The sequence below is a fragment of the Ptychodera flava genome (genome assembly GCF_041260155.1).
Source record: "Ptychodera flava strain L36383 chromosome 3 unlocalized genomic scaffold, AS_Pfla_20210202 Scaffold_27__1_contigs__length_13241970_pilon, whole genome shotgun sequence".
NCBI lineage: Eukaryota > Metazoa > Hemichordata > Enteropneusta > Ptychoderidae > Ptychodera > Ptychodera flava.
Genome location: NW_027248281.1, coordinates 3,539,957 through 3,552,622, shown reverse-complemented (window position 1 = coordinate 3,552,622; position 12,666 = coordinate 3,539,957). Strand labels below are relative to the sequence as shown.

The 12,666-nt window shown below is 35.3% G+C and overlaps 1 protein-coding gene across 1 annotated transcript in view; it reads left to right on the top strand.

Moving 5' to 3' along the window:
• Positions 1-2,525: 2,525 nt before the first annotated feature.
• LOC139126429 (DNA (cytosine-5)-methyltransferase 3A-like) overlaps positions 2,526-12,666 on the top strand; it is a 33,838-nt gene continuing 23,697 nt past the window's right edge. Inside the window, exons 1-6 of the mRNA XM_070692488.1 lie at positions 2,526-2,639; positions 5,269-5,426; positions 7,231-7,338; positions 7,854-8,073; positions 8,240-8,320; positions 12,526-12,567. Coding sequence (XP_070548589.1) covers positions 7,246-7,338; positions 7,854-8,073; positions 8,240-8,320; positions 12,526-12,567 — 436 coding nt within the window. The 5' untranslated portion in view covers positions 2,526-2,639; positions 5,269-5,426; positions 7,231-7,245. The remainder of the gene's footprint in view (positions 2,640-5,268; positions 5,427-7,230; positions 7,339-7,853; positions 8,074-8,239; positions 8,321-12,525; positions 12,568-12,666) is intronic.

Here is a 12,666-nt window from a genome sequence, read left to right as displayed (position 1 = left end):
TTCTTCGTTCAACACCGCCTTTCGTTTTATCCATGCGTTCTATCATGACCTTAACCGTTGTTTGTACATTTGGAATGTCATCTGAATGGCAGAGTTACTGAAATAATTACAATTTAAAGACAGCCTGCAATGGTCATAGTGTTATTTAGTGAAATGTCGGTAGAACAGTTAAATGCACGCAATCTACTATCATATCAAATCACACAGCGTATTACCATTTAAGGAAGTATGTGCCTTGAAAGTGAAAGGCTTAAACTTTTTGATCAAACTTTCCTTACAGTTTCGACCATTCTCTTATCAAATCAAGAAATAAAATCAGCAGTACTAGAGAGGCAAACCACCAAATATTTCCCGGTATTTTAAATTCAACATGACCGCCATCTATGGGTCAACTCTATGAAGAAAAACAAAATAAGCTTATTTGATGTTCGGAAAACGAAGACAGCGAAAAGTTTCCTGACACCAACAACTTTACCAGATATGAACTGAATATGCTCACGTGTTTTACAACAGGTTCATTAATAGTAGTACGCTTCACAGAACAATGAGATATATGTTATCACTATATGTAGCAGTTTTTTTTAAAACTTCGCACAGTACTCTCAGAGTTTAATCACTAATTACAAAACTTTCTTTAATATGCGAATGAGCTGTCAATTAACTTGACACTGCTCAATGCTTTATGGGACAATTAGATATCCATCAGATCAACATTTGTAGCACGTTTTATTTAATTTAATGCTGTAATTTTAGAGTAATGTCACTTATTACAAAGTTCATTAAATATGCAAATAAACCCTACATTAACTTGACACTGTTCAATGATTCATAGCACAATTAAATATTTATCAAATCAATATCTGTAGCACATTCCACCAAATTTTAGTGCCGAAATATCAGAGTTATATACCTAATTACAAAGTTTATTAAATATGCAACTGAACCCTTAATTAACTTTATACTACTAAATGCTTTACAACACAGTTAGATATCTGTGCAGCAGTGTTCATCACATTGGATGCAGTTATTTCGGAGTTATATGACTAATTATAAGACTTCATGGAATATGCAAATGAGCTAATTATTAACTTGACACTGCCCAATGCTTCTCAGTACAATTGGATATTTATCAGATCAACGTCTGTAGCACTTTCATCAAATTTAATGCTTTAATTTTGGAGTAATATCACTAATTACAAAGTTCATTACATATGCAAATGAACCGTAAATTAACTTCACACAACTAAATGCTATACACCACAATTAGATATCTGTCGGATCAGTATCTACAGCAGATTTCAAATCATTTGGTGCAGTTATTTTGGAGTTATATCACTAATTACTAAACTTCACAAAATATGCAAATGACCTATTTGTTAACTTGACACTGCCAAATGCTTCTCAGTACAATTAGATTATTTATCAAAACAATATCTGTACCCAATTTCACTGACTTGGGTGCCGTAATTTCAGAGTTATATACCTAATTACAAAGTTCATTAAATATGCAAATGAACCCTTAATTAATTTAACACTACTAAATGCTTTACACTACAGTTAGATATCAGTCGGATCAGTATCTGCAGCAGATTTCATCACATTTGGTGAAGTTATATCGGAGTTATATGACTAATTACAAACCTTCATAAAATATGCAAATGAGCTATTTATTAACCTGACACTGGCTAATGCTTCGAAGTATAATTAGATATATATATGATCAATATTTGTTGCAAGTATCATCAAGTTTGGTGCAGGAATTTCAGAGTTATCTCACTAATAACAAAAGTTCATTAAATATGCAAATGAGTAATAATTGACATGACACTCACAGTATCATCATAATGCTCTTAGATTGTCATCTGTGAAAAGTTTCATGAAATTTTGTGCAGTATTTCTTGATATATGTCTACACTGTCATTCTCCATAGGGAAACCATTGTATGCAAAAAAACGATATTGCATAACTTCATTAATATGCAAGCCACACTAACCAAAATCTAATCAGTTCTTGCAAGTAGCACATGGTACCTGCGTACCAATTCTGACTTGAATCCGTTCAGGCGTTTTTGAGTTATCGTGTAAACAGACAGACAGACAGACAGACACACACACACACACACACACACACTACAACACACACACACACGGACAGACAGACAGACATCGCTATGACAATAGCCCACGTGTTTACTCACGTGAGCTAAAATGAACACCACAAGTGGTAGAATCAGAAAAGATTCATAAAAGTTTGGGAGTTCGAATATCTTTCCCCGAGGCGAACTGGGTAGACGAAAGGTTGGCAAGCCTTAGAGATTTGAGAACTTGGGATTGTGGTTAGCACATTAGCATGTGTGTGTGTAAATACGAGCTGTATCATGACAATGCCAAATTTCTATGAATATTGCATATATTTAAAATTTTGTGGCTGAAATCTTGGCTCTATATGCCATTTTCTGTCTGTGACTTCAAAACGAATACCACCGTGACAACGGATACCAAAACGAATGCGAATACGAATACGATATTAACTTCAGCATCGTCATCATTTGTTCATATAGTACGTTCACATATCTTGTTAACTTCTTGGAGAAGTGCAGGCAGCTGGGTGCGATGGACAAAGTTGAGGACATCGAAATGGTAGGTGGTGACACTTCTAATAACCATTACCAGCCTACTTAATCCCAAGGCAGTGGTATATGCCATCGCACTGTTCACATGATTACGTACGGGCGGTGTTCGAGACGCACGGCCGGTCCTGACTTAGGCTATACATTGCATTTTCATGTTTGGCCCTCCGCAAATGCATGGCATTTCACTTTCACAGCAAAACACAGGGACAGCAGGGGTAGTTTTATTATCATCCAAAATTAGTATCGAGGATAATAATCGGGTTTCTTTCCATTTAAGTAATATCTTTGACTAATGCAGTTCCGCGTGCAGCCCACATACGATTTCACTGCGAACTTTGTATCAAACAAATAAATCAATATCATACACTCATATTTTCATGCATGTAAAGACTTACAGTTGCAACTGCTGTAATTGAAATTGAAGTTGTAGACTACATGGACGTGTATGTACGATACTTACTTCCATGGTCTACTAGTTTTGGTGCGCCATGGGCTCTGATGCTGCACGCTGTATACAGTATGCACCGTACAGCCAACAATCCACTGGCGTCGAGCAACCGTGACTGCAGGGACCGTTTACCAGTAAAACGGGCCGCACACCCGATATGAAAATACCCCCCCCCCCCGGGATATTACAATACCCGAAGGTCTATGGTTTTACTGACACTCAGGGAATAGATCTAATCGTGTCCGGTACTAACACAAGTTGTTATGTTGTGAAATCTTCAGCAAACATCGGAAATACCATGGGAATGTGCAATTGTAGATGAACATGCTGGTCAGTGCAATTGTGTCTTGATGGCTTTGCCGCTCAGCCAATAAGCTCTGTGATGATCATGTCACTTGAATGAATTTTATTTCTTATTAGGCCAAAGTAATTAAATTCTTTGTTTTGCGTCCACTCTAAATGGGAAAAGGTACACGTCTAAGCGGCTGAAAAACACACAAGAAAATTAACGCAGTGTAATTTGATTGCAGCAAATAAATTATTGTAACAAATTTTAGTTCAGAAAAGCTAAGCGGTCATGTCCTAAAATTTCCTATTCAAATAAATTGTGTGTGTTTTTCACGAAAACCTTAAAAACCAACGCGGGTGGGGACGCAAAACAAAGAATGTAATTACTTTGGCCTTATTACATTACAAGTTTTCTTTCTTCCTTATGTACTCTAATGTAATATTTATTCATCTAATTGCTGACTGATATCATTCTCAAAACCTTTATTTTACTGTTTGTACTTTTACTACCATTTTAGTATGTTGTCCCTTTGAAATATCAAACGGCGCATCACCTGAGAAAAATGTCATATCAGGCCCCGGCATACCGGTAGTGTGCCTTGACACTACTGCACAGTTTCAACTTCGTAACAACTATCCAAGCAACACTTGGAGCACCTGTGGTCACCAGCCAGAGCCTATAGCTTGCAAAAATATTACATGAGCTGTACCATGGTTTTGACGTCTCTTTTTGCCTCATGTAGACTATGACAGAGGAAAATTTTACTCAATATAGACTTTTGACCCTATTTTGCCTCCACCATGATTTTGACCCATGATTTCCTAGCAAATGTACAGTTTTAATGCCAGTAATTGCGTGAGCCTAAATGTACATTTTTGACCCTAATTTACAGAGAATTGTAAACTTTGTACTTTATTCAATTGTTCAAACTGTCCAAGGTTAATCCATAGTATACCAAATTGTGGCCAAATTTAGGCATCATCAGACTGATGAATTAGAAAATGAGAACTAACCTTCCCTGTCAAAATGTATCCTTTGTGTCTTTTCTGTGTCAGGTGCATATATGTTTATGCAGGGATGTAAGAAAATAGCCTGAGCCAGTAAAATAACTGGCTGTCTGCCAAAATTTGCTGGTTGTAAAAATTATTGATTTAAAAAAATATAAGAACATTTTGCACAAACTTAATTTGTTTAAACACTACTTGTAACCACCTGTACTTTTATTTTTTCCACCAGTAAATTTTCTGCATCCCTGTAATGAAAATTTATATTACTTAACCCTTGAGCGCTATAAAGTCAATTTTGTCACCTTTGAAAAATATATAACTCAATTTTTTAAAGATTTTTGCAAACTTTTGCAAAAATTTTGATAAGAAACTGTAGCTGATGAAATATGATAGCCAATTGGTCCAAAATTACAAAAAAAATTACAGAAAAATTCATAAAAATTGATAAAATGTTGCATTAAAGTTTTGGTGTGAAAAATTATCGCGCTCTATACACAGTGTGGGTGCAATGGCTGTGGTTTATGTGATTTGAGCACTTTTCTTCTTTTAGAGCAGAAAGTTTGTGTACATCAGGCATAATTTCTCAGTGTCCTAAGTGAATGAATACTTACAAGGCCAATGGGTTGTATGTCTGTGAAATTTGGCAACATCCAAATTACTTGTGGAGTGACAGCCATATAGGCTTACATGTATTTGAATCAAGCACTAATTATTTAACATTGGCAATGCCTGTTCCTTGGTTAATGGATGTATATTTACATCATTCTGTATTCAACTTTGTTCAGTTGGAGAACAAAAGTCATGAAAATTATATAAAAAGTTACAGTTCATTTGCCTTTTAAAAAGCAGACGCTTGATGTACAGTGTTTGTATTTCCATGTATACCTTACAGTCTTTTCAAGAGTATAAGAAAGGAGAGTTAGTCTGGAGCAAACTAAGAGGACATCCTTGGTGGCCTTCGATGGTAGTTTGTCATTTGAATATCAGGCAAATGGATCCTGTCCAAATCATCGATGGGTGAAGTGGTTTGGAGAGACCAGACATTCAAGAGTAAGCATAAAAGTATTTGTTCAATGACCATGAGATACGTAATTTTTAGCTCACATTTGGTATTACAAAACGAGCTTATGATAATTCTGTTGCAGGGATGTAGAAATTAGCCAGCAGTCAGAAAAATTAACTGGCTGTCAGCTAAATTTTGCCAGCTGTGAAAATTTTAGTTTCAGTAAAGCGTAAGAACATTTTGCACGAACTTTATGTGCACATACACTACCTGTACTTCTATTTTTGCCACCTGCAACCAACATCCCTGAGTCATTGTATGTATGTCAGTACACATCAAAAACTTGAGAACCACCCAACCTATATCTTACTATTTGGTGTAGAGAAGCCACTAGAGGTGGAAATGTGTATTTCTTCAAAAGAACATGTAAGTGTCAAAACTATATGCAAATCAAATCCTGCAAATTGCTAAAGCTCTGTAACCATAGGCTTAATGTATTATAAACTTGGTATGCATGTTCCTTTGTATGGTTTTAGCTGGGTGCCTGTAAATCTTGTGCTTACATGGACATATATGTCTTTTTTGGTCAATCTTATTAGCTCCTTTTGTTATACCAATCTTTTTAGCCGTGCTGTCAGTGGCCGCAGAGCTTATAAAATAGGCTGATTTTCATGTCGTCATCCATCTGTCTGTCCGTCATCAACTATTGCTTTCTCTACTTAAACTGCAAGTCTGATGGCTTTCAAATTTGATATGCAGTTCACTTAGGGTGACCTCACTAAAGTTTGTACAAGTCATGGGGAAAGTTGCATATTTGTATTTTGGGACATTTTTTGCTGTTTTTTTGTGAAAAAATGTCATCTGAAACAACATGTCCAATTGCTTTGAAATTTGATATGCAGTTTACTTATGGTGACTTCATTTAGATTTGTTCAAATTTTAGTGAAATTTGCATATTTGTATTTTTCAGGCAATTTTTGTCATTTTTGGTCAAAAATTCTTTAAAAATCTTCTTGAAAACTACAGGTCAGTTAGCTTTAATATTTGGTACATATATCCCTAAGGATGATCTGTTTCAGATTTGTTTAAATTGAGCAGAAATATGCAAATTTGTATATTTAAGGCAATTTTTGTCATTTTTAACAAATGTGTTCTCACACGTGAGCTAATGTTGTAGTGATGTTTGTCCATCTGTCTGTCTGTCTGTTGGCCTGATATCTCAAAAACAGCTGATCAGATCAGAATAAAATCTTGTACACAGATTCAGTTTGCTAATAGCAAAAACTGATTAGTTTACGGTGGGTGTGGCTTGCTTACTTTTTGCTCATTTACATAATAAATGATGTTAGAAAAAATGTATGTACATTGAGGATAATGTCACACAATTTGACGAGACTTGCTACAAATGTTTATCACACCAAGATATATATCAGCCATTAAAGGTATGAAGGGGTGACGCGAAAGATAATCGCTAATTTGCATTTTTAATGAACTTTCCTAATTAGGGATATATATCTGTATTGTTCAAATTTGACGAAACTTGGTATGTTGAAGATACTATGATGTCACATTATTGAAAGTCATTTTTGCATTTGATGTACTATATCTGATCAAATGTGAGCCCAGTGTCATTAATGCTATATTTTGAAGCTAGAATCCTTTCACAGTCATAAATAAGCAATGTTTTTGACAGAGAAGCAGCGCACAATTCTAGATTGTAGTTTCAAGTACCGGTAGAATCATACCTATACTGCTGAGAGATCCTAGACAAACTTTTCCTTTGAACCTATGGTAGGCCAATGGTAAAGATATCCCGTAATCATTATTACAAGTCATCAATGTTATTTTCAGGTTGGTAAGACAAGTATGATGCCTTTCTTCTTGTTCTGTGAATATTTCTCTGATGCTAAATTTCTAAGAGATGAAGCTTACAGATGCGCAGCATATGAAGCCTTACTGGTGAGTTACCAAGAGAGATTTGTTCAATTAAAGAAAAGATACATAGTCATGTTAAGCAATTCATTCTTCAGAATAATCTGTTTGGTTGTGTATTAAGAATGACACCTGAAGACTACATTGAGTAAAAGTGAAAAGAAAACGTGCTATACAATTTTCAAGCTATGGCGCCTTAAATAAAATTCTTTGTTTGCCATCCATGTGCTGATAGGTTTTCAGAGAAAATTAAAGAAGCAAACACAATGTTAATACTTTTACGAATAAAGATATTTTTCTCAAGAGAAACCAAATAAAAAATGAGCTTATGTTTATACACTTGTGTTTTTGTCTGTGTTTGTCTTTTCCCCTGGCTGGCTGGTAGATTTTTCAAAAATCAAAGGATGGTAAACAAAAGAATTTTCTTTAAATGGCCTAATGCAATTTTCCAAAAGAAACCGTATGATCCTGTGTCTACATGTATATTTCTACACTGATGTTTCTTATAGCTTTGTGGTCATCATTCCTCTCATAATTTACAGATAGCAGCATGCAGAGCTGGTTTGACCTTCAGTCTCACTGAAAGTGTCGATGACACTCGTGTAACAAGTGAAAAAGAGGAAGGGGAAGAAAACCTCCAGTCCCATAAGACTGCCAAGAATGAGATGAAGAAATCAATTCACCAAGAATGTAAAGACATGGTTAAGTGGGCAAAAGGAGGCTTTCTTCCAAATGGTCCTCCTTCAATTCAGCCAGTTGCAGGTCATTGCTGTTACGTTATCTTCAAATTTATCATCCGTGATAGGTTTACTAATGATTGAAATACGACTGTCTTTTTGAATCGCTGAATATGTGTAAATATCAATGTAGGTACTAACTTGATCACCTTGTGATAACTTCTACCCTCTGTGATTGTTTTGTCATTCAGATAGTGAAGAGCATTTCGCAAAGGAGGATAGTGAAGACGCTATGGATAGTATAATTGATGATGGTACAGAGGAATGTAAAGGTATGTATATTCATCCAATCGACAAGTTAGTGAGAATTGTACAGAATCCTAAACAAAGATGAGCAAATGACACTTCACTGCAAAGTTTCCAAAAAACTGCAACTTGCAAGCAAGCAGATCTTTGGAAAATTGACGAAGTGGTAACATTCAGAAGCTTAAGTGATCAATTTCTAAAAAGACTAACCATCTGATTTTTGTTGTCAAGTACATGTATTGCTTGGCTTATAATTGTCAAATGTTTCTCTTCGATGAAAATGGAAAATTAAAGTTACCTGTGTTGGCTGGAACTTGACGATAATTTATATGCTGTTTCTTCAACTTTGCTCCTTTGAATAAAAGTGTCTTTTGTAGGACTTAACAGATTTATCACACTCCACTTTGGTTAGAAAGGTACCATACAAAGCAAAAAGACTGAAATCCTTTAAATTTTTAGTCTCTGCAGACAAAGTCCGGGTGGACTTATGGTTTGGGTGACATGAGTGCCTCTGCCCATCTGTCCGGGCAGATATCTCAAACATACCTCAGTCAATTCCTTTCAAACTTTGTACAGGGATAATACACAATGGAATTCATATGCATGTGTATTGTTTTGGGTGTGGCATGCATAACTAGAGCTAAACTGCATAATTTGTGATTTTTAAAAGCTTTATTTCTAGAGAGACTGCATCAAATTCAATGAAATGTTGGTTACACAGAGCATCAATAGTGCACAAAGACATGTCTGTATTGTGTAAATTAATTGCTAATTTGCATATTTAATGAATTGTCATCACTTCTGGAGATATGTAGTGTGTGGGCCAAGCCTTGTGAAAGTGCTTAGACATGGCATGGAGTTGTTGTGGGTCTTCTGCTTAAACTGATTTCAAGAAAAAATGATACATTTAATGAGGTTTCCAGACATGTTTGAGATCAATTTCAGTTTTTCAAATTCGATCATGATAATTGACCAAAAAGTTTCATTTTCTTGGGTAACTCTACTAATATAAAGAGCAGTATAAAATTGAAGGGCAGATTACTGTTTCCAGTAAACCAAAGTAAATTGTATATATATACATATATATATGCATGGGTCTTCTGCTTAAACTGATTTCAAGAAAAATTGATACATTATGAGGTTTCCAGACATATTTGAGAAGATCAATTTCAGGTTTTCAAATTCGGGCATGATAATTGACCAAAGAGTTTCATTTCTTTTGGTAACTCTACTAATATAAAAGAGCAGTATAAAATTGAAGGGCAGATTACTGTTTCCAGTAAACCAAAGTAAATTGTATATTATATATACTGTACTCGTCCGAGTATAAGCCCCCGGTTCGGCAACACTAAACAGCGGTAAAACTAGGGGAGGGCTTATACTCGAGCAACCCCATGTTATCTTGCATGGACGCTTAATTTATGCTAATTTTATGCACGATTTTTTTCAAACACCGCTCGATCTTTCTATCGCTTTCAAAATCGACTTACACATCCAAAGAAATTGATTGTACAATCTCTGAATACAGAAGTGACATTTTGGTGAAATTTCAGCGTCGAAAAAAACCCTAAACTTGAAACAAAGACGTCATGTATGCTGCTGATCAACAGTAATGTGAACAGGCATGCATTGCCCACATGGAAAGGCAACTCGATATTCCAACATCAAACTGTCTACATCTTGTGAAAACAACAACATAGCAGTGAAAATTGTAATAGTCACCAGTAAAAGTCTTCACAAATGAAAGGATTATTGCTTCAAACAAAGAAACTGCATGTTTCAAGCATGAAAACATCATGGCATGGCCGTGAATGAAAGTAAACATGGCGGATGTGAGTGAGACTATTCTATTTAGGCGACGGGGGTGAGCAGGGTCAAAGAATCAAGATAGTACTGGAAAAACGTGTCATTTTCCTTACGATATTGTCAAGGGAACTCCAGTTTCCCATTGTTTTAACATCTTTTAATAGTTTCTTTATTATCTAAAAGTAATTTTACCAAGTTAAATGACCAAATATACTCTCCATACCTTTCTGTATTTGAGTTACACTAGGGTAGGGGCTTATACACGGATGTAATGCATTTTCTAAAATCCTCTAAAATAAGTAGGGGGCTTATACACGAGCAGGGGCTTATACTCGGACGAGTACGGTATATATATATATGCATGGGTCTTCTGCTTAAACTGATTTCAAGAAAAATTGATACATTATGAGGTTTCCAGACATATTTGAGAAGATCAATTTCAGGTTTTCAAATTCGGGCATGATAATTGACCAAAGAGTTTCATTTCTTTTGGTAACTCTACTAATATAAAAGAGCAGTATAAAATTGAAGGGCAGATTACTGTTTCCAGTAAACCAAAGTAAATTGTATATATATATATATATATATATATATTATATATATATATTTTATATTTCACTTACCAATTATAAGTAAATAGAGTGAATTTTGTCCAAAAGAGCATTTTTTGATGTTTCCCCCCAAAATAATGGTACTGATTTTCAGTGACAGACAACTTTAGTTTCATTCAGATAGTACAATACAAGATCAAAGAAGACTGAATATAAAAGAAAGCAATATCGAAATTTTATTTCTTATAATCAAGAATGTGACAGAAAACTTCCATTCTTACCGCTTTTCTCTCAAATTTTGCATAAATGACATGGGTATATGTATATGGTTGGTTCTATTCTGAAATATGGAAAGTTTAGAACTGCACACTGAATGATAGGGCATTATTAAAGTCTAAAAATGACCAAATGAGACTTTGACATGGTTTTCTGAACAAAAATCCGTAAAAACTCCTGTACACCTGGCAAGGTAATTAAATAATTTCACCAGCACTGACTACTTCTTGGCATCGCTGCAATGTGAAATCTTCTGCTTTTGGTAGCCATTGTTTACAAAGTCTGCTCTCTTGATGATATCACGCTGCTGCATTATTAGAGTGGCAGCCCAGATTGGCCTTTCATTTTCATCAACATAGTAAAAACCAACCCCATTATTTTCTATTACTTTAAGTTTGGCCTAGCTCTAAACAGGGAATATATGTTTGTACAATTAGCGATCTATATCCTGAATGATGATCGCACAAAATTTGAGGACACTTGTGGCAGATGTTGATCATACAAAGATTTAACAGTCAAGAAATTTAAAGGCATTTAGCAGTATAAATAGCTAATTACATGGCAAGTCACTAAGTACAGAAATTTGCGAGAAATTTTTGAGAAATGGACACTTTCTTTATTGCGAGAAGTAAGCGAGAATACATACTTTCTCGCAATACAGCTGCAAGAACTGTGCTTTCTCGCTCTGCATGTGCAAGAGTTTGAATTCTCGCAATCATTCAGCAAAAATTATGTTTTCTCGCTCTGAAACTGAGAATTGATTTCTTGCAATCAACCAGCGATAAATTAGTTTTCTCGTTCAGCATCTGTGATAAATTGAATGCTCCCAATCAGCCAGTGAGAAATTACTTTTTGCACCATGAAAGACATGGTTTAATTTTTAAAATACTTACACAGAAGGATTCAATTTCTCGCAGATGCAGAGTGAGAAAACTAATTTCTGGCAGATTGATTGTGAGAATTCAGTTTATCCCAGATGTAGAGCGAGAAAACACAGTTCTTGCCAGCTAATTCGCAGAAAATTAAATTCTCGCAAATTGATTGCGAGAAAGTATGTATTCTTGCATACCTCTCGCAAAAAAGGAAGAAAGTGTCCATTTTTTGCAAATTTCTGTACTATTGAGTCTCCTAAGTGTGTAATACACATTGAGGCAATTTCATATGTGTTCTGAATTTTTTATGTCAAGAGCCATTTCTCAGACATACCTGGACCTTGCAGATTAGTTGAATTTTAACTTTCAAGAGCCAGCTTGCATGACATACCTACATGTAATTCTGTTTAGTGTGGTAAAAGGACATAACCCTATGCCATTCATAATGTCTACTAATGTTTGCAATACAATCCAATAGGGCATCTGTTACAGACAGGTCTTTGGTACCCTAAGTCATATCTTTTGTCATGTGGATCAATTTAATTCCACTGACAAATTCCCAATTACAAGCAAGGACTATGTCATTGTCAATGACTTGTTGATCATAAATTAAAGGTACATTCTTTGAAATTCAGTTGCTTCAAGTTCATTGTGAACGGCAGCTTAAATAGCAAAGTAGCGGTATGTACATAACATCCGTATTGGTGTAACTTCTTACTTTTTCAGGAAAACTGGACAAAGTTAGGAAAGGGTTGCTGCAGCTAAAAGGTATGTTACGGATATGTTAGTCCCTACACAGTTAGGGATACTTCGGATTTGGCTTGGTGCATTCAATCTACAGAGTGGCTGTCCAGAGGAGCCTCCCCC